General features: G+C 34.1%; 2 protein-coding genes across 5 annotated transcripts in view; one reads left to right on the top strand and one right to left on the bottom strand.

The window, feature by feature from the left end:
• The first annotated feature begins 1 nt into the window (after position 1).
• On the top strand, positions 2–16,680 carry LOC138693223 (metaxin-1). Of its 3 annotated transcripts, none has more exons than XM_069817017.1 (8): positions 2–299; positions 1,119–1,265; positions 1,667–1,770; positions 2,720–2,885; positions 4,402–4,636; positions 8,284–8,438; positions 8,655–8,777; positions 16,256–16,680. In XM_069817017.1, the coding sequence occupies exons 1-8, from the start codon at positions 219–221 to the stop codon at positions 16,334–16,336; spliced, it is 1,092 nt and encodes a 363-aa protein (XP_069673118.1). In that variant the 5' UTR covers positions 2–218; the 3' UTR covers positions 16,337–16,680. The 3 variants fall into 3 exon arrangements, 2 of the variants coding, with proteins under 2 accessions (XP_069673118.1, XP_069673119.1); XR_011330258.1 differs by lacking the exon at positions 8,655–8,777 and adding an exon at positions 12,353–12,448 and having other exon boundaries at positions 3–299; XM_069817018.1 differs by lacking the exon at positions 8,655–8,777 and having other exon boundaries at positions 4–299.
• Positions 4,630–28,000, bottom strand: part of Vps45 (vacuolar protein sorting 45) — a 59,719-nt gene continuing 36,348 nt past the window's right edge. Inside the window, exons 13-14 of one of the 2 annotated variants that reach the window (XR_011330257.1) lie at positions 10,850–10,954; positions 4,630–7,604 (exon numbers count right to left, since the gene is read on the bottom strand). The gene's annotated coding sequence lies outside the window, so the exon portion shown is untranslated. Of the gene's footprint in view, positions 7,605–10,304; positions 10,955–28,000 lie in introns of those variants that run through there. The other variant, XM_069817014.1, reaches the window with a different exon arrangement.

Here is a 28,000-nt window from a genome sequence, read left to right as displayed (position 1 = left end):
CGATAAATCGATATTTACATGTTTGCTTTCATGGATGATCGTATGGATGATGAATTGAGGTTATGACTATTCAACAATGTTCTCTTAACAATGCGTGTTGCGACATTCATATGATGAAACTAGTTCGTTTAGTTTATTGATATGTAGTCTAGTTGAGTTAAGGACAGTGACATAATTAATCTTGTGTTGAGAAATCATTAACACATACATTTTTGAAAATGAACCGACCAATGGAACTGAATATTTGGGGAGGTGACTGGGGTCTTCCCTCTGTAGATCTCCATTGTCTAGAAGTCATGGTAAGTAGCATTAAATAACTACATAATATTCACAAATAATAATAAGGGTAATACAGAAAGATGACTGATAGAGTATTACTCGTGGAAGTTTTGGCGAGGAAATTTATCTTGTATAAGCATGACTCATGATAAACATGCTGATGAGAATATTCAGTGAGGAACCGTATTCTCGTATTATCATTAATATTTACAATGTAAATACACTGGGTGGGGTGAGCGGAAGAATCATACTCTACAAACTATAGGCTAATTACACATGTCTCTTAGCACATGAATGAATATTCATATTTTAATTTCTTCTTCTTCATCTATCCCTTGTGCCTTGCAGCGTCGGGTCCATATTTTAACTAACATACATATTTATGCATTAAACACAAGAAAAGTATGAAGCAATGGTAAACTTTAGCGGACCCTGTACGTAGGTGCTTACCGAAGAAGTAATACACTCTAGTATTATATTGGTAACAAGGGAGGAGGAAGGGACCTATAACAAAGCGTTAAAATATACAGATAAGTATCAAACAGGGGGAAAGGAACTGGCCACCCTACCCCATTATCTCCTGGCCTAGTTGCCTCGTAAGTGGTGCCTTGTTGGTATCACTTGAGATTAAGATCTGTCTTCGGACAGTTTACTAAACAACAAGTATCAAATGATTTGTATGTTGAAAGTATTGTGCATCACTATATAGGCCTACATCTTACAGAAGCCAGTGAAGTAAAAAAATCGTTTTGCTTCCTTCAGCGTATAGCCTAGCTTTTGTGGAGAATTACCTGTTTTCAATTACGAACTTGTCACTAATAAATTGAGTTTTGTTGCAGGCATATGCAAAGTTCTCGGGTGTACCTTTACAGACCTGTGTGACCAATAATCCATTTTGGACACCAAATGGAAGATTACCAGTATTCAAACATGGTAAACAAGTTTTAAGTAGTTTCCCAGAAATAGCAGCATATCTAAGAAAAAAGGTAGGCCTAATATAAGAAGAGTTTTCCTTTTCATAATTTTAATGTTTGTATTGTAGTGTTTAATTTTTTTGTAATTTAGGGCCTATGTAGTAGAATATGGAGTGATGCCTTATTGGTGTCAAAAAGGTTCCAGTCTTCGGACTGTTGACTGAACACAAACATGGAAATTTGGAAAACTTATTTTGCTTGTAAAGTAATTTTACATGTGACCATGCTGTTAAAGATAGGCTACCAAGATATTTTTTTCCCTGTTTCGTCAAAGTGTCTTGTGTTTCCTAAAATTATGCTTAATTTGGTACCTAGTAAGAGAAAGCAAGATAAATCTATTATTATGTAAATTTCAAAACCTGAATTGGAAAACATTAAATCAAACATGCTTTTATTAATTAATATTGTTTTAGAATTTCAGCGCAGACTTTGGACTCACTCCTAAACAGTGTGCTGAGGTAGTTGCTTATACACAGCTGCTCAAGGCGCAACTATACCTTGCACTTCAGTATGTATGGTGAGTGTTTCCATGTTGCATTATATTAGCATGTTACATTTATTTAACATTGGTGGAATTGATGGTAGCGAGATGAGTCTGAGATTCTCCATGAACGCAGCTTCGAATCATGAATTTTGCTCACTACACCAATAGTAGTGATATTACTTAGTTGTTTTTACATCTTTGAATTATTAAAGACATTACATGACAGAGTGAAGGAATCAACTTATTTCATATTGAAATACTTTACAGGAGAATGGAGAAAGTTACACAAAACAGAACTGCATGCATTGTATTCTTCACAGACATAATTAGGAACATTAAATCCAGACGTTTGAGATGGGTAGGGCATGTAGCACATATGGGCGAATCCAGAAATGCATATAGAGTGTTAGTTGGGAGGCTGGAGGGAAAAAGACCTTTGGGGAGGCCGAGACGTAGATGGGAGGATAATATTAAAATGGATTTGAGGGAGGTGGGATATGATGATAGAGACTGGATTGGTCTTGCTATGGCGGGCAGCAGTGAACCTCCAGGTTTCTTAAAAGCCATTAAGTAAGTACATAAACAATTAATGTTTGGTATGACCGTGAATACTGTGATTTCATCAACACACACTTATCTTATAAAATTCATTTACATTGAAAATCGACATTAAAAACAACAACATGCTTTGGTAATGTAGGCATCTGCTTGACAGTTATTTACAGCGTTGCCGACCTAAGGCTCTGGCTTTCTATGTAGATGGCTTTGGCACAATGATATGGAAGTGTTTAATGGATAGTTGTATATTTCAGTTAATTTCTCATTAAGAGAAAAATGACTACTGGTGCTACACAAATGAAATAACCACAGTTACATCGTCTCTGATGTTGCTAAGTTACATATTAAATTACATAATATGTATTTTCCTATACTGAACTATAAATTTGAATTTATTTACATAAACTATGAATTTCTATTACAGGTGGGTAGATACAAAAAATTATGTAGAATTAATCAGACCATGGTATGCAAAGGCACTTCCCCTGCCTTACAACTACTATTACCCTGGAAGGTATGAACGGGAAGCAAAGACGCATCTGGAAGCCTTATATGATCAAGATGATGATCCATTAACTATTGAATCTTATGTGAGTATATGATCTTACACTGTAATAATCTTGTACCTGTCAGCTTTGCGTAATGCTGGTAGTTAGAGATGCGACATTACCACAATGACCACTACACAATAGCTGACATAACTTAGGCGGAGTTTGAGTTTGCTATTGTGCTCCGTTAATTCAAATAGTAATTATTATGTAACTCTGTTCTTTATTATTGTCCTCTTAGAAAAGCCTAACGTTTCTGCTATACACTGTCGTACATTATCTGCAGAAAAGGAGGGACACTTATTTAGCCTACATGGACAAAGTCCTTCTTCTCCCTATAAAATTTACGATTCCTTCGCACTAATTCTAGTACCTAAGTATTTACACAAAGGATTCTCACTGTGCTAGTTATTTTCTGAACCACGTCTTTTTTGTGACATTTCATAGCAGTGCTACAAATTATTTATAACTTTATAACACTAAAACACAAATTACATACGTGGTAGTAACACCATATGACACAGCAAGCAGCAAAATGGCAACACAGCAGTGCTTCACATAGCAGCAGGAGCAGCTGATAGAAAATGCTGTGTTCTGATTGGTTCAGAAGACTACTGCATGGGTTCAACTTTTTCATAGGAAGGGTTGTCAACTCAAATAATAACTATCAAGTGCAAAGTTACAATGGCCTGGGTGTAGAATAATAAAGAGTATACAGGAATATAAATATGGTCTTCGCATATTTTATTATGAATGAAATCTCAGGTGTAATACAATAAGTTATCTAGAACAAGATGAAAGAATCAGCTTATCACAAAATTGTTTTTGTAAGGAATTGAGCTATAGGCCTATTTAAAGCAAAATAAAGATAATAGACATTATAAATATACACATCTACATACTTATATATTTTTTTTTCTAAACTATTTTGTAATACACCTAAGAACTTAACTCTCAGAAAAATGGATATATAGTTTTGTATAAATTCAGCATGGTGGTTTGCCTTTGCAAATTACTACTTTGTTTTGTATCATTAAGTGCTTTAATTTAGTACAAATGTGAAACAGATTAGTTTCTTATTAAAAGTTGTTGTTTCTAATGCCAGGGGTTTGACAATATTTTTCAAAGATATTGTCATGGTCACCACTGACGCACAGATTTTGAAGTGTTCTGAATCCATTTCTTGATTTGAGTTGCACAATGGGCAGTTAGGGGACCGATATATTCCAATTCTATGCAGATGTGTGGCCAAACAGTTATGGTCTGTTGCCAATCTAAATGCAGCTACAGATGATTTGCGTGGTAAATCGGGAATCAACTGTGGATTATGATGCAGAGAGTTCCATTTTTTCCCTTGAGATTGTGTTATCAAATTTTGTTTGTTGAAGTCTAAGTATGTAGATTTAATAAATCTTATTAAAAGTGTATAAGGATATATAGAGGTACACAGATGTATGTATGATCTTTTATGCTTACTTCAGAAGAAAAGTTGATTAACAACACACACAACACACATAATTATATCTTTTGTTATGTAGCAATTGTACGATTGTTACAGGTGTATGGCGAAGCAGAAAAATGCCTAACTACTCTCTCAGTACGTCTTGGAGAACAAGATTTCTTTTTTGGATCTCATCCTACATCGTTGGATGCAACTGTTTATGCATATCTCGCTCCTCTTTTAAAAGTACCATTCCCATCACCAGCACTTCAGAATTACCTCAAAGCATGTAGTAATCTAGTCAAATTTGTTGTTCGCATTACACAACGATATTTCCCATATGCAATTCAAGGTATGTTCGAATTATGTATTAAAATTCAAATACAAATCTCAAATCATATTCCGTTAAAAACAGAAGAATTTTTAATTTCTCATTGGCTAAAAAATAAGTGCAATAGGATATAACTATTATTTTAAGAAAAACAATATTTGAAACATTATTAAACAAAAATTGTAAAATTGGCTATCAATAAGGTGAGACACCAATGAAATTTATTTTTAATTTTCGAATTACTCCTCTTTCAGACTTAACGTAAGTTCCAATTTTTTTTAATGTATATCAGAAATGTCCTTTTGAATGTTGTTGAGCTCCTTTGTAACCACATTCTGAACCTCATTCACAAGACTGTTAAGCAGTATGGAGGTCATGCACAATACCGTATTTATTCGCTTATTAGACCCCTTCTACTTTAAGAGCAAAATGTAAAAGAGGATATTAGACTGCTCCGAAAATGTACAGTGCAAGGCTCTAGGTTCAGAATTCCTGCCTAAGACTTTTGCACATTAGTGTACATTATCAATACTCTCACTTTGAGAGAGGAACAGAGATTAAGGATGGTTGAGAATAAGGTTCTTAGGAAAATATTTGGAGCTAAAAGGGGTGAAGTTACAGGAGAATGGAGAAAGTTACACAACACAGAACTGCATACATTGTATTTTTCACCTGACATAGTTAGGAACATTAAATCCAGATGTTTGAGATGGGCAAGGCATGTAGCACATATGGGCGAATCCAGAAATGCATATAGAGTGTTAGTTGGGAGGCCAGAGGGAAAAAGACCTTTAAGGAGGCCGAGACGTAGCTGGGAGGATAATATTAAAATGGATTTGAGGGAGATGAGATATGATGATAGAGACTGGATTAATCTTGTACAGGATAGGGACCGATGGCGGGCTTATGTGAGGATGGCAATGAACCTGCAGGTTCCTTAAAAGCCATTTGTAAGTAAGTGTACATTATCAATCACAAATGCTCATCGAAAGATTGCAAGATGAAATTCGCTTCTGAAACTACCCTCTATCCAGCTGTCCCTGTACTTCAATTGTCTCTGCACTGACAAAGAGGATCATCTCTCTTTGTCTGTTTTTTCCTCAAACTACCGACCATACTCTCTGTCCTGTTCTTTCATTCTCACAGCACAGAGAAACAAAGTCCCTTTTTTCTTCTGATGATGATAGCAGTTTTCGCATACCATACTTCTGAAGTCAGTCATTTAGAGAAAGAGATCAGTGTCAGGTGTGAATGTAAAAATGAGCAAAAAGCCAGCAAGTTACTCTGTGTCATTTAAATTGAATGTAATGGACTTCACGGAGAAAATATATATATTTTTTAACTAATTGATATATTTAGAACTACTGTTACCAAACTTTAAAAATGTTATTTCCTTACTGCTTTTACATATGCACATATGACACCTCCATACTTTTTTCCATTAAAAAAAGATGAAGAAAGAGAGTTTAATATGCCAGTAAATACGGTATGTTTTCTGTTTGCTACAATCTGCCTCATAGGCATAATCCTGACACATTAATTCATTCATATTTCTGCTCCATCGTAAATTAACGAGGCACAATCTTGTGCCTATCTCTGAATTTTGTTCCATTATGATGTGTATGATATGTAAATTTTTCGCAGTCATTTCTACGGAGGAACATGTGATAATCTTCAGTCAGGTGATTGCGAAAATACTCCATGTTTTGTTTGATATGCTCCTTTAAAGAATGATCATTTATTCACGTCTTCCCTCTCCACACAAAAGAGAATATGCCATTAGTAAACATAATGTAACTGCTATAAGTACTGCATATCCCATTTCCAGTTTTCTGTAATTAGTGAATCAACATTTATACACAATAACTCTAAACTCAAGCTCAGTGAACCTAGATTTTTGAAAATTTATTATGAGTTTATAAAAGGATCATTCTCGAGTATTTCATCGTTCTCTGTGATCTTATAGTTACTGTGCTGGTCATTGGATCTGAGATTCACAGGTTTAAATTCAGCCAGGCGCAATGGATTTTAAAGGGCGATAAAATTTTTAGCATGACTTACATCAGGAGGAAAGTAAAGCTGGGAGGCCTATGCCATAGATTTGTGGCATGTTGTTGTTGTTATTTTCTAATGCCAGGCGTTTGACAATAAAGTCATTTGACCTCTTGCACTCCAATATTTTTCAAAGATATTATCATGGCCAGCCATTGAAGCACAGATTTTGAGGTATTTATGGCATGTAAAAGAAGCCTATCGACTCAAAACAAAATTTGTCGGCCATTTCTCGAACATGTTGAATTTTGATTACTACATAATTTCTGCAGTTGAAAAGAGTCATTGAATAAAATATTACTAATTCTGAATATTTATGTATATTGTGCTCAGTATTCCATTAAAGAAATTACTTATCAGGAGAGCCCAGATGTTAAGCAAAATGCCTTTTTTAAACTGAGTGTATGTATGAAAGACCTATTAGAGATAAACACATTTCCACACATTTGGGGACGATAGGCCCAATTTTTATTTTGCCTTTTTTTTTGCCTATTTCAAGTTTACTGCCTTTTTACATCGTTATTGTACATTCTCTATATTTTTAATGCATTTAAAATAAACCGCAAATAAATTATATCCAAGAACAAAAAAGAACGGTTGTGCAAATTAAAAATATATATTCACCTCACACTAATATTTGCTGAGAATCTTATTCTCCAGCAATACATATGTTTCCAAGAAGTCATAAACTTTTCTCCCCTACTGATTCCATCTTTTATGTCACTTAACAAACATGTTTGAACAGTATAACTGTTAGTGCTCAGGTCACTTTGTGGTTTACCAGCGAAAGAAATGGGATGAGGGAAGTATTAGAAGCAAGTCTCCAGGTCCTGTTACTTTTGTCGCTTGCACGCACAAGTCATGTGTACTTTGAAGTCTCTAATCCCTTCTCACACCCCTCTTTTTGAGACAATACACAGTCAGTTTTTCCCGATCTCTGAAAGAAAGTAGAGACAGAAAGATATAGGCTCTCTCTGAATAGCGGCTTGCTATGACAGTTGACAACTTAAAAAAGCATCTTGTTGTGACATGTAACCAAGGAAAGTGAGTACCGTATGGGATAGTTTATTAAGTATTTGTCTGTTTCCATGATTAATAAATGCCTATTTCACTGCCTATTTTTACTATTTTTAGTGCCTATATGCCTGCGTATTTTAACCAAAATAAATGCCTAAACATCCGGGCTCTACTTATCAGTATAGGAGACAAAGAGGAAGGCAGAAAATAGGAAAGACTGGAGAATTCTGGGTTTGCAGTGAAAGACCTGCCCTTGGGCAGAACACTATGAATGAATGAATTATACAGTATTTATAATTTAATGTAGATAGGTCTAGACAGTATCTCCACAAGAGACTGAATACAAAGTCATCAGTCAGGGCGCAATAGAATACATTAGTGATATCCTACTAGGACATAATATTTTAGCACGGTTAAAACATTAAGTCTCTCAGTACTGTATTTCGATTTTTAATTCCTCACTGACCAATAAGGAAAAAAAAAAAATCATAATCAGGTATTGGACCTTCAGTATTAGTGTTAGCATTAAGTATGAGGAAATCATATTTTCCAGTTTCAAAATTGTACACAATATAATATTGGTAATGATCTTTCAATAGAGTATGAAGCAAAGAAGACTGCAGAAGAAGGAACAAGGGCAAAAACTACAGATTCTGAGTCAGATTTTCCTAATCGTAGAAGAAACCAAATATTGGCTGGCTTATTTGCAACTGTAGCTATGACTGGCTATGCTTTGTCAACTGGACTAGTTCAGGTAGAGTAAACCGATCTCTACTCTTATGTTACATTCTTTTAAAAATAATTTTTCTTCTGTTATTTTTAAACTCGTTTTTTCTTGTTGCTCAGTTCATTTGATCTTCGCGAAAACACTGTAAAGGGAGCTACATTTAACACGATTATCATAACTTAAAATTTCAGCAATTTCATCACAAAATTTGGTATGCATGATTTCCACGCCAACCACTTACAGATTCCTGACAAATGGCAATTTTGGTCACAAGAGCACCTTCATGAGAATTGGCGCCATCTCACCTTGTTATGGAGGTGGGACAGAATGGCAAGAGCTTTACAAAACTGGAATGGACGAACAAACGTATGTTGTTCGTTAAATATTTGTTTGCAGTTGCTTTGTTGACCACATGCCAGAAACTTGTAACCATAGCCATTTTTTTAGCTATCACTTTAACAATCAGTCTTCACCATTTTATGAAATACACAAATTGCAGCATCGTACTGTCACAGACACGCATAGTAACTGTTACAAGATTATTTGTTCCACATTACTCTACAAATTAGTTGTAAACATATTAGAAGTAATATGCTTTTAGTTTCACTTTTTGTAACTATGCATAATACAAACGTCCAACATTTCAATTTTATACCACCATAAAAAAATATATTTCATATAATGTAAATACAAGCATAATGCCATAACATTACAGCAATATGATATAATAAATATACAAAATGATTATCAGTATTTAACGTTGTTCAGTAATGTAAAGCAATGTAGATTATTTTTAAATACTTTTAGAGTTAAATGTATGAGTGGAACGAAACTGTTTGTAACTTTTTAATTTCTCTAAAGATGTTTAAAGAAAGGAAACAACTTCCGTAATTTGAATGATTAAACTTTTGATCTCCCGAGTATGGTAACAGCCATTACACATACAGTTTTAACCCCAGGATTTGCCTCTGTGGTGGCTGAATTGTCAGATCTTCAGACTGTTACGCAGGCGGCCCAGGTTCGATTCCTGGTCAGGTCTGTGATTTTTTTATTGAAAAAATCCGTAGTGATACTTGTGGCGGACAAGGTCACAGTTGGGGTTTTTCCCGGGGTTCTCTCATTTTTCCCCAGATTAGGCATTTACATCATTCCATCACCATTTCTCCATTTCATTATCATTCCGTAGCGTTCCCCGAATGCCGGCCAGCGGTGCATGGATGGGGTTGGCCTAGGGACGAGTGGGGTTGCCTGCTCGAAACTTGGACCAGAGAACCTTAGTGTGGTTGGCCGATGTGGGTTTGGGAATGCATCACCAGAGGGCTAGCGCAATAGAGCTGAACAAGGTCGCAATGCTGGGCCATAGTGTCCCCCTCCATTAAATTCATATTAAAAAAGCCCCAGGATTTGGTTTGAATGCAATTTAGTCTTGTAGGTAAGATCTGATAGTAAGCGAGAGTGAGAGGAAAGAATAGCCAGAAACACATGTCACTTTAGCTTTTAGGGCATGTGTGTATCTGATAATGCAAAGACAAGCTACTGTAGCGCTCAAATCCATGTGCATACTTTCACTCTACCCCTTTTGGTCTTATATAGTGTTGACAAACATGCATTACTTTGTTATCTACCTTCCACATTAGATTTTCTCTTTTACGTAACTTGTCACTGAACTCTAATAATTATCAGTGAATTCTTTATTATTCATGTGGAAATAGTTTCTGTAGTTAGGATAATTTCAAGCATTTCACCAATTAATGACTAATGCCCAAAGCCTTCTCTATACAAATTCTTTTCCTTCAGCATGCTAACTACATACATGCGATGATTCAGGAAAGATTTCTCTCTGGTTCTGTAACGTCTAAGGTTCATATTGATTAACAAGAAAAGGACATTAAATTGAATTTTTTTTTAGCAGAATGGTTATTATCTCACAAAAAGTTTTCGACATAATTATCTAAACTTCACATGCTAAGTAATTACAGTACATACAAAAGAATGTGGTGTTGCATTTACAAATACATTTTTTTGTGTGCAATTGAGTTCATTTTCATGCTTACTCGGCTCTGAACGTGATTTACAATTACTTACTTATTCTTGAATGGCACACAAAACCTATGATTCTGCATCTCATTCTGGCTCATGGTTAGAATTGTGTGTAAAGGTCACTAAATGCAATGAAATTACCTCGTTATTGGCCCATCCTGTAGCACTACTATCAGCAATATGCTTCATACAATGAATACATAAATGATTGAATAAATAGTTTATGTTATTGCTTATATTTATAAACAAATATGCCTAGTAATTTTGAATGAAATATTTTACAACAACCTTTATAGATGACTGCTTTAATAGTTTTTTGAGGCATAGAAACGAACTATTAAGCTTGACATTGAAATTGCTTATGTACATCATATTTGCACAATTCTAAGATAGCTTACCTATTTCAAGTCCTTTTATATAGTTTGGTTTAAAATAAGAGAATTGTGAACACTTTTATACCAGATGTGAATTCACTACCATGCATTCCATAGCTTCTGGTATATCTGAAACATAATTTACAATTTTGTTTTAGGAAAAGTCACAAGTTCATTTATTTTTGAAGTTATCCTTACAAGTTTAATATTTATTGCCAAATATATTTTCCCATTAGTGCATCATCGAAAAAATTGTAAATTCAATTTCATATTTTTATTATTAGAATAATAACCTCATATTTATATATGTACAGTAGTGGCAAAAAAAACTGAACCGACCCTTGTAGCTGATTTCAGTGCCTTGTTCACTCCAGAGCATGATATACATGTAACTAAGACTTCCGTGGTTCGAATCCTGCCTGGGAAGGAAACTTTCTTTTGTTCCTTATTCAAATTTATTCCCAAATACTTTTCGATTGCTGGTAAAATTCATGTTCTGGAAATAATAATTAATTAAATAGTAAAATATCGCTGCAATCGAAAAGTATTGGAAATAAATTTGAATAAGGAACAAAAGAAAGTTTCCTTCCCAGGCAGGATTCGAACCACGAAAGTCTTAAGTTACCAGTCTGTCATGCTCTGGAGTGAACAAGACTCTGAAATCAGCTACAAGGGTCGGTCCATTTTTTTTTTTTGCCACTACTGTACACATCTCGTCTTTCTTTTGTATAATTTTATAATCTACGAAAAATGTCTTAGCGAATTTAATTGCATTGCTTGGTTTTTCTCATGAGCTATACGACATTTTTTTATATATTGTTTCAGCTTTACTAAAGTATATTTTGTTACAGGAATAGCAGACAAAAGGTAAGCATATTAGTATATGAAAGGGAAGAAAATTTTTCTATTAAGAGAGAATACGGTAAATCATTATTCTTTTTTTTTTTTTTTTTTTTTTTTTTTTTTTTTTTTTTTTTTTTTTTAGTGTCTTGTATACAGTTGCGTATTAGTATATGTTTTTTCGTTATGTTGATTCATAAATACTACATGTACCAAAATTGCTTAAGTTTCTAAATATAAATTATAATACTTGTAGGAATGTGATAAACAGATTATTGATTTCATTTTTTATGTTCAGCATAGAAACTGCTTAGTGTTATGCTTTAAAATAAAATAAAAAATGCTCTGTCATTGTCTTTTAATGCACCAAAAGAGTGCTGTTAATGAGCTAAATAAATACTGTATGGTACTTAATTAGTAAATTCATCTGCCTTCAAAGATTGACTTCTTTGGCCTGTTCCATTGGCACTCATGCGAGGATTATGAACCAACATTAGACATTCACAAGTAGTGGGATTCCTTGGTATAGTGGTGAACATGACATCAGAAATCGAACCTACGTCTGCTCGATTTGTAATTAGATATATTACTGCTAAAACCGTAGTGGAAGATAGTATTTCCAGATTGTTAAGCTTCTTATTATAGCTTGTAATATGGTCTTCTCATAGCTAATATATTGCTTTTTAGAGCCTGAATATGTAAAGCTGATAGCAAACATCATGAATCCCACTTGTTATAAGAAATAACGGGACATTTCTGCAGCACCTTAATTTCGTCCACTTCGTAAGTTTGAATTAATTGTGTGGGTTTTTGTGTTTGTTAACAATAGCGAGAAAATGTAGGCTACAATTTTTTACAATCACATACAGTTCATTCCTTCCTATCTTTTAGATGTTGCAAGAACAAAATAATTTTGCTGCTTTAGATTCCTGTAACATCTTCAATTCCAGACTAAACCATCCACCTTACTTAATAAAATATTATCTTACATCCTAATGGACAACTTTAACGTACAGGCAACCATATCTAAACTTTAGGGGCCGTATTCATAGACATTTTTAGCGTGGGCTTTTGGTGGATTATCAGCGTTTTTCGTATTCATAAACCAGTGTTAGTGATAGGATTGATTTGAATTCTGTACTAGTAACCAGTGGATAGCCGGGGCTAGCTTAGTATGCTCGTAACGCATGCTGCGAAATGTCTATGAATAGCACCCAAGAAGATTTTAAGTTTTGTAAATGTGAATAACGATTTCAATTCTCTGATGTTTCGTAACTATTTGCAGATTTAATTCTCAGGTCATATTTCTTTAGTCGAAACCTCGAAGGATCACTTGGTTAATTTCGTCTGTTATGATTGGTTCATTTATTTGAAGTACAGAGAAGAGTCAATAAGTTGCAAATTGAAGGATCAGCCTACATTTTTAATGAGACACTGAAGCTGTCGCAAATAGATGGCAGTATTATCAATGTGTGCACAAGTAAAACAAAGAAACAACAGTTGCAAGGTGGTGGCACCTATGTACGAGTATACCAATGGTGACTTGAGCTGAGAATTGATATACACTTTGTCTCCGGCTGGTAATAATGCACCTAAGACTCATCACCTGTGACTATTCAGGCTAGCACATCGTCCCCCCTTCATCCTGTCTCCTCAGAACAAGTTGCCAACTTGTTGCACATTTCCCTCCGTGACAATCTCCACTGGCCGACTGACTCAATATTCAGTACTTTTCCATCCTTCAAGGAACTTCTGCACCCAATTGTAGACAGACCATGTTTACCATACAAAGGCAGCATTTCTTTATAAATATTCTTTGCTGCCAGACCCTTTGCCCAGAAAAATCTCTGCTAGACAATGCTACCATCTTGCAACTGCTGCTTTTTGTTTTGTTTGTGCCACTTTTACGGACATAGATTATCTTGATATTGACATCTAGCAGTGATAGACTCAGGCACCTTATTAAAAAATGTAGGTCTCTACTTCAATTTGTCACTTACTGACTCACTTATGTATATTGGACCCAAAAGAGTAGATAACCTTTCCTGGGATCTAGTCCACAGAAATACAGAGTGATAATTTACAAGTTACAAATAAAAATTCCTGTAAAGTAAGTTAGTTGCACATGCTCGTGGAATTGGAGTTAATTTTCTTTCTGGCTTCTCAATAGTAATTTACATGCTGTGTCGCTGTATCAGTTTGGATTTTCGAAATAGTTCCACACTGGGCGAGATAATACATATTCATTCAAGATTCTTATTGTTTGCATAATTTTTGTGAAGAGTTGTATTTTGATGTTTTACAAAACAATATATATGTTTTGTATATTACTAGCAAAGACATTACTTATTGTAATCTGTGATGTGACAGTCCATGAAGTACCAAAGCCGATCAGCTGACTGCTGGCCTCATGTCCACATGCCTCTGCAGAGGTGACGATCTTCTAACCAGTACAAGAGTAATGTGTAGTTAGCACAATAATTCTCTCAGACTTTATAGATGGCTTTTGAAACTGAATTTCGCTACCTAGCATAGTTCCCCACATACATTACCGGTACTTATACATAATTAGTTCACTGTCACAAGTGACGTAATAATTCATTTATGTTTCAAACAACTTAAAGTAAACACTTTTTGATTTTTATGATATCATGAATAAGTAAACAGTGTAATTGATGTTTAGTTAGTAGTGCTTTACTTCTGTATGTAGAATGTTCTACCTATGTCCCATATCATGCAAAATTTTGATATTGTGCTCTCTTATAAATATGCAGCAAATATTACTAACTTTACTATCACTTTCATGACTGCTATTGACCAAATATTCAAATCACTTGATGCAAATATACTGTATAAAATACTAATAAATAACATTTAAAAGGGTAGGAAAAACTTGTAAGAGAAAATAGTAAGTTACTAACTATTGTGGCATTGAGCAATGCGAACATTACTTTTAACTAATAAATACGAGTATGTAGTTATGAAATACAAGCAGACAAGAAGCTATTGTGGAACACAATTTTTCTGATTTGTATTTGTTACAAGAAATTCTACTTATAATGTACGACTGCATATTTTTGTGGAATAGGTCTCTGATCTTGAGCGATATGATCCTGAGTAAATAAATCCTAAACATCAGAGAAAATAAATCAACTCACCTCAAAATCTTTTGCACAACTCAATCACATCATGGAAGCTTGAAATTTCGTACTGATATGTCTGAACTAACTTAATGGCAACAGAGCAAAACTTTATATCATCGGCTTACAAGCAAAACACATTCATTCAAAAACCTCTGAGAAAAAGGCATTTTCAAAGCTCTTAAGAAAACTGAATCCTCAAAATATTATTTTAAGTAAGTTGTTTCTCGTCATGTGTTTTTAATTTTTCAATTAAAAGTTTATACACAAATGTTATGTACATTATACACACCTTTTTCTGAGAAATGTTAAATGTTATGTTTTATTTAACGACACTTCCAACTGCAGAGGTTATATCAGCATTGCCGGATGTGCCGGAATTTTGTCCCGCAGGAGTTCTTTTACATGCCAGTAAATCTACTGACATGAGCCTGTCGCATTTAAGCACACTTAAATGCCATCAACCTGGCCCGCGATCGAACCCGCAACCTTGGGCATAGAAGGCCAGCTCTATACCAACTTGCCAACCAGGTCGACTTTTTTTTTTTTTTTGAGAAGTAATATTTTTAACTTAATGTGGTTTGCTTGTAAACAGACGATATGTTGTTTATTCATTTATTATTTTGCAAATTAAATGTTAGTACATTCAAGGATAAAGCTGTCCTTACTGTAAACAGATTTAGAAGTGATGTACGCATTAAAAGTTATCGGTATTTATTGCATTACTTCGAAACAATATTTCGCAAACTGTATTTAAAAAGGGTTTGAACTTTCAGAATATATAAATTAATGTTGTCTGGCATGTAAAATAAATCCTATTATGTTTTATGGTCCCACTGAATAATATTTCTCATTTGATATGTAAAATGCATACATATTATGATTTTCTAGAATTGCACAAAAATAGCATGGACTTTAAATGTGATTTTTATGTTTGAAATAACGAAACTTCCTTAGGAAATAAGTTCGTAGGAGTAATATTCAATTCTATTAACACACTCACCATTCACTACAATATTGAAAGTGACTGTAAATTGAAAACAAATTTCTGATTTCTATCATAAAATAATTTTTCACCGTAAAACAAAATAATTTCTGGGCTGGAAAGGGATGGGTTGCACACAGTCTACAATATTACAGAATAAAATCTTCCACATTAAAAAAAATCTTTAAATCTTGTTTTTCCTTTCTACAGAATAAATGCAGAGAAAATACTGTGCTGAAAAAAATTAATTTCAAGAGATTTTTCTTATTTATGACACAATCACGTTTCTGATTAATGATGCAAAAGAGTTGAAGAAACTTATTTAAACCACAACGATATGTTTTCTTTACATTTGAAGATGAGACATTTCTCACATATTTTTAGTATTATTGTAACAACATTCCTGAACAGTTATTTACACACAATTATGTAACTTAATTTTTTTTTCTTTTTGTATACTTTCAGGTGTCAGCAAGGGATGATCTTGGTGAAAGATTAGATGACTATGAAGAATTGTTTGAGTCAGCAGATAATGAAGAATCGTAGGAAAAATTGTATAGTACTGTTTCATCGAATTTATATGCAAATTTTGCATGACCAATATGTAGTCGTATATTAATGTCAGAAGTAATGCATTGAATTTTTTTATACGTATTTTCATATATTATAGTGCAACATATTGTAGCTGTAGCTTTTTGTTGGTGTGATACTTTTCTCAGTTTGGAAAAAAGAATGTAAATTTAAAATAATAATGCTTCATGCATATTGATTGTTCTGTTTCTAAGTTCATTGGTAAAAATATTCAAAATTACAGCTTTATTTCTTCTCCTCACATAATTCACCATATGGGCTTTCAGTGTAAAGTGTATTAAAGAACGTTTAAGGATCAATGTTGCCTCTTTATTCACTGATTAGTGGTACCAATATATAGATTTGTATGATCACCACCTTGTTACTTTTACTTTCTTATTATAATATAAAGTCGTTGGTGATCTGCATCTAAAGGTGGTGAATTTTAAAGGGCGATAAAATCCATAGCATGTCTTTCTCAGAGAGAATAGTAAAGCTGTGTGCCCTATGTCTTAGATTTACATAGACAGAGGACTTGGGGAAAAATTCGTCAGCCATATCTCGCCCACGTTAAATTTACATTAAGTAATCTGTATAGTTGAAAATGTCGTTAAATAAACTAATAATGCTACTGCTGTTGCTGTCACCACAATCACCATTACAGCTACTGCTCCTATTGCTCCTATTATTGTTAGAGATAGAGGTAGATAGATGGATTTATTCAGCAATATTATATATACAGATGCACTACACTATCATACATTTCTCTTAAATCCAATGCAAGGGTCTTTTGACCGTATGTGCTGTATAAAACAAGTCCTACTTTGTAGTTTTTCACCCCCCTCACCTATGATTAGATACAACCACTCTTCAAAAGAACACACAGATTAATATGAAAATGATACAAACAAAACACATTATAATATAATACATCCTGACTTAACATACAAACAGGCATAAAAGTGTATAACTGAATAGTTACCATTATCCCTTCGTCAATTCGCATCATAAACTGAAGTTCTAAGCTGTCTTGCCTTCAAGAGGAACAATCTTTTGTTTGCATTCTCTGTTCCCTATGAGGTGAAGACATGCAAGCGAACCCCTATTCTAACTTAGCATCGAGGGTGGAAGATATTTTCTCTGAATATGTTCCATTTCGTCACACTGGGATAAATGTATCTCCAGGAGTCCTTTTCCCCACACAAAGAACAGAGATGCTCTCCTTCAATGACAATATTATTACCCTTCCATTCCCCAATCTTAGCCATGCTAAACCTGCTCTACTGTCTTGTTACAAGAATTTATGTAATCACACCTCCCCCAATTATCATGAGATCTGATTGTAAATGTAGTGAGGATTTTTCCGAACATTGGAGCTCAATCTCTTGCCTCTCAATGTCAATTAAATGCATCTTCACATTACGCCATACATTTCTTCTATTATTTTCCCCTTTTTCCCAACACCCATCCCATTCCTATATGATGCAGCCCTCTCTGCAGTTTATAAACCCACCCTTTTTCCCCACCCCTCTCTTTGTTGAACTCTGTAGCAAATCGACCATGGAATCGACTGGTCCCCAAATATAATTTTCAGCCAGTATTTTATCACCCTGACTTTCATACGAATTGCTTCGTTTTGAAGCCCAAACTCGTTTAACACCCCGCAATTAGCTGTGCTTCTACCAATTGCAAGTATTTGTTTTAGGAAATCCGTTTGTATCTTATTTAATTTTTCCGTATTTTCCCAATCCCAGATTCCCACCCCATACAACATAGACGACCTGACCACAGCTCCGTATACTAGCTCCAATGTTGTTGCAGGAATATTTGGCACTTTAGTGGTCAATTTCCATACTTCCGCACTCTTTACCCCGCACTTGCGTTTCGTTATGTCAGTATGCTTAGTCCATCTTCCATTTATTGATAAAGTAACCCCTAAATATATGAAATGTTTTACATTTTCTAATATTTATCTGGTGTAAGTCCAGGTCTCATCCCTACTATATACAGATCCATTTTTAAAAGTAATTGTCTTGGTCTTGTCTGTATTAATAGTCATGCCCCACTGACTACAATAACTCTCCAAACAGTAAAGTTCCTGTTGAAGTCCATTAGATCAGATCATCTGCAGATAAGAGTGCAGGTATGGAGATCCCATCTAAATTTGGAGCTTCAGATTCGATTTTATCGACCATCTCTAGTATGTCATCTACGAATATATTAAAAAGAAGAGGTGCGAGTATACACCTTTGTCTAACTCCTCTACGAGTAGCCACATTTTCCAAAACTTTGTTACGATCGTACTTTACACAAAACTCTACTTTCTCGTATATTGCTGATATAGCTTTAATCATTCTCGACGACATTCCTTTTTCCCACAGCTTGTACAACAATACTTCACGTTCTACCGAATTAATGCTTTTTTAAAGTCTACAAATGCGCAATGCAGTTTTCCCTTCTTCTTTTGTGTTTCTTTTAGCCTTTATGTGTCCAAAACAAATATGTTACCTGTAGTACTGTAATCCTCTCTGAAACCAGCCTGAAATTTAGAGAGCCTATCTTATTGAAGTATCCACTTCCTCAGTCTCTCATATATAATTTTGCAGTAAATTTTGCCCATTGTTGGTAAAAGCGTCACCCCCCTATAATTATCAGGTACCGACATGTTTCCCTTTTTGTAGACTGGGCATATAATTGCTGATGTCCATTCACTAGGATAACTTTCTCCCATGAAAATGTTGTTAAACATGTCCGTGATTTTACTTGTAGTTGCTTGTATATTAATGCACTCTTTGAGAAATTCAAGAGGTACCCCATCTATACCCGGTGCTTTGTTAGTTTTTAAACTACTTAAAACTTTCGTCACCTCATTGATTGTAAATTCGCTATCTAATATAATATCAATTTCTGATACTTGCAGCACTGAATGTAAATTAAAGTCTACACCACGTAATTCCCCACCTCCCTCGTATAACTTCCTGGAAGAGGCTCTTCCATGCCTCTGGCAAGATGTTTCCCACATATGGGCCCTTCCACAATTTCTTCACTGATCTCCACACCTCCGTCGCATTCCCTCATCCTGCGACATGTCTGATTTCTTCAGCTATGTTACATTGCCATTGTGTCTTTTTTTCGAATACAATGTCCTTACACAGCTTCCTACATGCTACATATATTCCTCGATCCTCATCGCCCCCTAACTAAAACCCTGCAATGCTTGATCCATTTCCCTTTTAGCTTTCTTACAATCATTGTCATAGAAATTAGTAGTTTCTTGTGTCTTATTTCGGTTCCCCTTTAGCTTCATTACAGAACCTGCTTCCTGAATAATTAATGTGATCTATTCTGCCATGAGTGAGTCAACGTCCTTCAGACCATCTTCCAATTTCTGTATATACACGTCCTTATGTTCATCCCTCCACCTATATATTGGTACCGATCTTCCCTGTGCCTCTTTATTCCTTCCATCCACAGTTAGCCTAGTCTCGTCCATTATTTCTAGCTGCACACAAACAGGAAAATGATGCGAGCCCGTCCTTTCTCCTATCCAGAAATCCTTAATTAATGGTATTATGTCTTTGCTGCATATAATAAAATCTACAGCACTTCCCCCATTGGCATTAACAAACGTTAAATCCCCCTTTTCATCTCTCCCATATTTTTCATTTAAAATCTCACAGCTAAATGCGTCACAAAATGCAAGTAGTTCCCTACCTTCTACATTAACCACCTTATCTTTACTGCATCTATTCGCTTTTCTCACTTTCTTTTCATCATCCGCCCAATCTCCGAAAGAAATATTTTCTATTCTGATCCTCGGATTATAATCCCCAATTAACATCGGGATAGATTACACCGCAAATCTACCACTCTCTCCGCCAGGTCTTTGTAGAAGAACAGATTGCAATACTTCGATGATGATGGCTGATTGTATAAGCCAATAATTATCATTAGTATAGCGCCATTCCTTATACTAGCACATATCACACTTTCTAAATTAATATCAATTCCTCTAACTTTCATCAAATCATGTGTTTCATAGAACATACTAATCCCTTCCGGCCAATGCCCTCTCTTCCCCTTATATCTACTACATGCATTGAAACTACAATGGTTCGTAAACTGTACCTTATCATTAGCACTCATCCATGTTTCAGTCATATACATAATTTAACAAAATTTTCTTTAAGTCCGTTATAAACTTATCTTAATATTACAATGTGATGTTTTTATTTCATTTTACTAGATGAACGTTTTCTGTTTTATAAACCATCTTCAGATCACTATTACCTCTATTGAACTCTTGTGCTGATATGCAGTGGGTTACATTAACCATATTGTATTAAAAAGTAGAATATAAATATGAGATAAAACATTAATGAATGCACATATTTAAAATGATGACATATTAAATTAAATTAATCTAAGTTGAAGGTTTTGCAGCTTATACAGTCCTTTCAGATGCGAAACAATTATTTTCTTATGACCTTTTACACAGTGACTATCATGAGACTGCATTTACAAGTAGTTGTTTTATAATTATATCACTGAATTCGTTGGAAAAGATATGGAGCATCATGCTTGGATTTACGCAGTGCCCAGGAGCGGTCTTGTGGTCTGAAAGGTATGGCGGAGATGTATCTTGTACTGAAGCCGGATGAGCTTACAAGTCCGGATGAGTCCTTACACAGCTTCAGTACAGGATACATCTCCGCCATACCTTTCAGACCACAAGACCGTTCCCGAATTTTTACGATAGCATTACACTTTTCAAACCCCTGCTTCACATCTTTCGCAAGTTCTTCTACCAACTTCCTGAGCTCCTACATTACTTTGTATACCCCTAACCTCTGCACTGAACACTGTCATAGACACTGACCAAACACGTCCTACTTCCTCAATGTCCAGCAAGCAACTCCCCTGTTATTGTTACTAATATACTGTCTCTCAAGGGAAAATATTGTGATGTTACAAAAGTTAAATTTCGAGATTTTCGCGCAAATAAATGATTTCAATATCTTCGATATCAAAAAATGGTTTTTGGCATACTGTTTGTGTACAGTAATTTCTTCTCTGATATTTGATTGATTTTATTCACATTCAGTGTCATTAAGAGCCAATTTAACCATAAATGTTGGACATCGAATATCATAATTTTATCACAAAATTTATGAATTCTTGTCTCAACTCTTCCCTGATCCTCTCATTGCAAACAAGGTCCAGCCTTTCTTTCTGCAATGTCTCAACACCTTCATGTCTGCTCCTGTTCATTATGCAGATATCCCTCTTACATACCAGCCAGCTTTCACTGCCATAGAGCAGGGTTGGTTCAATCACCACCCGACAGAATAATTATGACTCTAATTGTAAACTTCAGAGCCATTTTATGCCTTAATATATTAGTAAATTAATGGCTTTTCAAAACTGCTTATCCATTATGCAAAAAAAAAAAAAAACTTTATTTTATGTAAAAAAATCTTATGCTTCTATTTCAAAACTCTGATAGCCAGTTTCACCAAGCTTCAATAAAACATTCAAATGAAACATTAACTAGTGAACATTGAAATATTTAACAATTCACTAAAATGCGAGCTGTTCAACCAAATTTTCTTAACATTTAATGAACAGTAAGTAATGCTTCTTTACGGATAAATAGGTGTGTTCAATGAATTTTTCATAACTATATCACAACATTTTTATGAAACCACAGCCTACTATATCGCAAATCGTGTACCTGCTATGTTATTCGCATGTGGACCAACATTGAAGCAATGCGGTTACAAAATATACAAAAAGAAGGGAAAAGTACTATTATCCTTATTTTCGCCATAATTATAGCTATTGTAATTATTGCATGCCTGATTCCAGTGGTCATCTCATTTGAGGGAGGATGATATACACTATGTCCGGGCTAGAGGTATTAAGAAATAAAAGAAAAATTTGACTTAGCCATGAGAGTAATTAACTGAAAATTTGTTTTAATGTTATATAAAACTGTCCAGGTTTTACATCCAGTTCAGTATATCTCCATGTGAGCACCTCTTTTTTGCTCTGCAATGTTCAAATGATATTCCAATTCCCTCCAAGTGTTTTGCAACATTTGAAAAAATAGTTCAAGAAACATTCCAACAATGTAAAATACCGAACTAGTTCTGAATCTGTACACAACTGGCGCATGCATTGAAAGAAGTTCGATATTAATTCGTAACGTGTTCTGAATTGCTTGCTGAAACAAACATATTATCTCCATCTGGCTCTTGATTTTCGAGCAGTTCCAGATGTAATAATTCTGCATCGAAACATTCCGCCATTTTGTATTGCAGCTAGTGAACCATTAAAAATTTAAAGACAGAAATTTTTATCACTAAACTAATGATAGCTTTACTGGTTTGTTAGGGCTAAAAATGCTTGGTGAGCTACAAAAATAATTTAATGAACCAGTAAATAAATTAATGAATCATTAAAAACATGGTGAAGCTTGGTGAAACCGGCTATGAGGCAAACATTTCAGGAAATATCTACACGAATTAATTTGCAAACTAATGTAACAATAACAATTAAGGAAATTAATAAAAATAAAAGCATTTTACTTTTCTGCAGACGAAATGTACTCATTTAAAAGCCAGCAGAAATCTTCCGAGGTCAGTTTTTTAAAGATGATTATTCAAAATGGTTCTATGTTATCACTTTACAGCACAAGATAAACAGTGTTCATAATGCACTATTGTTGGGAAAGGAGAAAAGGGTATAAATAGGTATCTTTTCTCCATAGGCCTAATTTTGGCTATTTTTAAGTGAATAATATGAAAATATATTTAATGAATAATGTTTTTCAGTATGTTCTAAATATAAAATATATATATTTTTTTATTAAATGACCGGTTTGACTTTGCATCATTTACCCAAGTGTCCCCACCTATAAGCGACACGCCAAATGTTCTTTTTGTTGGTACTGTAGGCATGGCCCTCTGTGCACCATGAGAGGTGAACTACATAGTACCACATGATGTTAATGGAGTAATGGTGGAATTCCAGTAATGGAAATGGGAATACCCTGTGAAAACCTACCACCAAGTACTGTCTTTGTCCACCACAAATTCCACTTGGACTCGCTGAGATTCGAACCTGGGTTATCAATACTCTAGTCATTCGGCTAATCATGCACTCAGGGTTACAGTATAAAAGTAGCTATTTTGTGTGTTTTTGAGCAAAATTAATTACATCTACTTGAAGCCATACAGTTTATAAATGATGTCAGGTATTTTAATTTTGGGATTATAAAAACCGCCTTTTGTGTTCTGAAAGTTTATCCTTTATTTAGGTGCACAGTGAACTATTACATTAACTGATTAATATGATAAGAAAGTGAATTCCAAAAAAAGGAATATCAATATTAATAATACAAAAAACTGAATTGATATGAAGCAAGATAGAACATTAATTTAATATAATTTCTTGGTTATATAGTCTTGAAGATTCGTGTGAAAGAAGAAATATATGCAATATTTGGTTGCAGAGAAATCTGAACAAAATTGAAATTTTTTCTTCTTGTACAGATCTCAGGAAGAAATGGATAGAATCATCTTCAGCAATGTCCAGCCCTTTCTTCTAAATCCACTGTGTGTGAGAAATATTGGAGAGCAAGAGAGTTAATGGCTTTGTTGCCAAGAACTCGGCATTAGTTACATTTTATATTAAATTTTTTCATGCTTTAGGGCCCACAGTAGTGTTGCTGTCAGGGTTTTGCGCTGCAAGCTGGAAGAACTGGGTTTGATTCCTGATAGAATTACAGATTTTCTCCATTGGTCTAATTCTCCCAGCCCCACTAAGGCACCAGGGTTTACTTGTAGTCTCTAATAGAAATAAGTACCAGAGGTACAGTAATTCCCCTGTATCTGCAGGGGATATGTACCGAAACCTACCGTGGATATGGAAAACTGCAGATAATAACGAACCCTATAAATAAGTCTTTTTTCGATTTTGATAAGGTACAGACACAGAAACAAAATTTGGGCCACTTGAATTTTCCAAGTTCCAGTTATAACATATTGCGCATGCTTAGTGTGTACATGCATGTTATAACTGGAACTATGATATAGTGTGACAAATTACAAACAATAAGACATTAGGAGAAACAAATAATAATAATAATAATAATAATAATAATAATAATAATAATAATAATAATAATACTGTAATAATAATAATAATAATAATAATAATAATAATACATTACGTTGTGTTGTACATGATTACAATAACTGTGAACACGAGTGCTTTGCTGTGTAGATTTTCTATAAAACTCTTCAGATTAGGCGTTAAATTACGGAAAAAAAAATATGTTACCGAGGTTAACTGTGGATAACGCAAACCACAGATACAGATTCCGCAGATAAGGAGGGGGGAGGGATTACTGTATTTCCTTGGAATTAAAAACGGCAAGCATGTAGAACTGACATCCCTATTGGTACTAATGCTGATTGTCTAGAAACGACGGGGGCCTTATAACCTTCCACTACCCCATGGGCCACTATGACCTATAATAGGGATACCTTCATCTTTACCTTACATGCTTTATTATTTCTAATAATTATTTTTGGTCCTTTGTTTTAAAGGCATATATATTATCGAAACTAGTATTTAAATATAACATACTATACAGAATCTATAACTGAAAGTTGCACAATAAGTGGATCACTATGTTATTTTCTGTGTTTTATTGCATGTTCGATAATTATTTTCGGTTATTTATCTTAAAGGTATACCTACACATTATCAAAATACTTATATAAAGATCCTATAACTGAAAATGTTCCATTCATTCAAAAAATTTCGAAGATGGTGTTTTCAATAGATATTATACGTACTTGATTTATTGAATCACAATATATTATCAGGCAGTAAATCTCATTTGACGATATGTGTCAGAAGAAGCACAATAATTGTTTGTATGCATCTGAAGTCAGATTAGTGTAACATATAACTAGTCAGTGATGTATGCAATGGAGGGGAAAAGGAACTGGCCATCCTAACCCGTTGCCTCGTAAGTGGTGCCCTGTTGTATCACTTGTGAGGTTCAGACCTGTCTTCGGACAGTTGACTTAACAACAACAATCAAGAAGAAATACCAATTTAATCCCGTTCTATTATTTTAATAAAAGAATAAAATATTCAATATATTTAACACAAGACTTTTATCTAAACAGTGATTGCTCTACCAAATACGGGAAAACCATTTGACAACCTGATTTTCAAAGTGATTCCACCCTAATCAGTATATTATTTTCATGTTTAATTCCATTCACAAGTTTTTTTTTTTTTTTTTTACAGTTGCTAGTATAGTATGTTTTATCATTTTTCTATGAAATCAATGTTAAGACGTAATTTTTTACATAATAAATGTATGTAAGAGTCTAAGTAAACGATATACAGTAAATTCATTTCTATCATAAAAAAGGTATCCGCTTTAGATGCCATGAATGTGGTTGGGGGACATGAGGGTAAAGCACCATGCTTTCATGATCTCTGCACTACTCATAGAATGAGATGATGTGGTCACGCTCTGACCACCATTTTACTCCTGGGGAAAACTTAGCACTCAATTTTACAGAAAACTGAATGGACACCAGGACCATTGCTCTACCAACTGAGCTATTGGCCACCTGTTTTCAGTATGCCGTGTAAATAATGTAAACTAAACATAAGCTAACATACTTGTTGAAGAGGAACCTTTTAACACTCGAAAATCTGCTTGAATTATGCAACAATTTGAGCCAAAAATTGATCAGTTAACCTGTTTGCAACTAGTATGTCCAAATTCACATTCTGATGAAAGCAGCACGGCATTATTAATAAATAGAAACTCAATCTAAGTATTCACTCCATGCAAATATGTAAGAAAGCCATTGAATAATTAATATTAATGTTTCTTTTTTCCTTTCATCTTTCTACAACTGTAGCAGACACTGACTTGTGAATCACGTTACAAGTATTTGATGGAGTGCCAGCCGTTCAATGCTAAAGCATGACAAACAAGCAGAGTGATCATATTTTCTACTTTTATTTGCAATGTTTTATGTAATTACCTTCAGATTTATTTTCAGAAACAGAGACAGCATTCTGGTTGGTTCAAGTGAGAACAGTCGCACTAATTTTGCTGTTATACATACTTAATTTCATTAGTTCTCATAGTGCATATCAATTAATAATCGGGAATGTTCAGTCCCTTTCTACTTGGAAATACTGATCCTATAAACATTTTTTTTTTTTATGTTTAAGTTATAATTAAATATACAACGAAATTAACCATTTGCGTTTATAAAATTCAGAATATGAATTAATACTCATCCTAAAACTTGTAAACTAATTTAAATGTGCACAAAAACTTACAAATACATGGAACATAACGAAAAACGAAAATAAACAATATAAAGAAAGCTGTGAACGAAAAAAAAAGCAAAATATAATAAAAATAAAAGTGTATCCAATGCCTACCCATTTCACTTACGTGATTCGGCTTACAAAAATTAAAGTAACAAGTGAATTTGATTGGAAGTGTTCTGAAATAAGGTGCAGCCGTAAATTAACCTAAATGTGCACCAAAACGTACAATAGATGGAAGCATAACGAAAATAAACGAGATAAAGAAAGCTTGAACCAACTATAAGGTAAAAGCTAAATATAACAAAAATTAAAGTAACAAGTGAATTTGATTGGAAGTGTTCTGAAATAAGGTGCAGCTGTAAATTAACCTAAATGTGCACCAAAACGTACAATAGATAGAAGCATAACGAAAATAAACGAGATAAAGAAAGCTTGAACCAACTATAACGTAAAAGCTAAATATAACAAAAATTAAAGTAACAAGTGAATTTGATTGGAAGTGTTCTGAAATAAGGTGCAGCCGTAAATTAACCTAAATGTGCACCAAAACGTACAGTTTCTCTGGAAAAGGATGAGACGATTGAATATTCCTAAGTCTCAGATGTAAGACACTGTGCATGATCGGAGACCAGAGCACCGATACACAAGATAACGAATATTGAGTTACTTAAATTCAGGCTATTTGGTTTGTTACTAGCATCGTTCCGAAATTCAATTAAAAAACTGCAAAAAATATGATAATATTACGTAAATAAAAGATAAATATATACATAAATCGTGTAGTTAAATCGACAATGGACCTTCATGACTAGATCGACACTCCGCACAGAAAGGAAAGCTTTCATGTCGTTTCCATAGCTCAGACGGTAAGACTTCTGCGTGTTGTGTAGAAGAGTGCGAGTTCGATTCTTAGTCTACACAACAATTTTTTTTTTTGTCTAAATAACGTTGAAATAGCTAAGTAACGTTGAAATATAGTTTTACAAAGTCCTGAGATTAAGTGTTAATGATCGCAAACAATACAAAATTACAAGTTATAATATTATAAACGTTAATCTAATGAATGCATTTATACACACACATATATACAATGTAAATGCATATATATTAAAAACTAACAATTAAAATGAAATTAAAAAATATATAATAATAGACAAACTTTTACAAAGGTTTAGAGTCCTTAGGCTATGTCATTTGTTGAGTAATTATTATAATAATTTATTAATAGCTTTCCCATATGTGTAAGAAATGCACTCG

The sequence above is a fragment of the Periplaneta americana genome, chromosome 17, assembly GCF_040183065.1.
Source record: "Periplaneta americana isolate PAMFEO1 chromosome 17, P.americana_PAMFEO1_priV1, whole genome shotgun sequence".
NCBI lineage: Eukaryota > Metazoa > Arthropoda > Insecta > Blattodea > Blattidae > Periplaneta > Periplaneta americana.
Note: the sequence above shows the minus strand (reverse complement) of the source record. Positions and strands in the feature narration are given on the sequence as shown.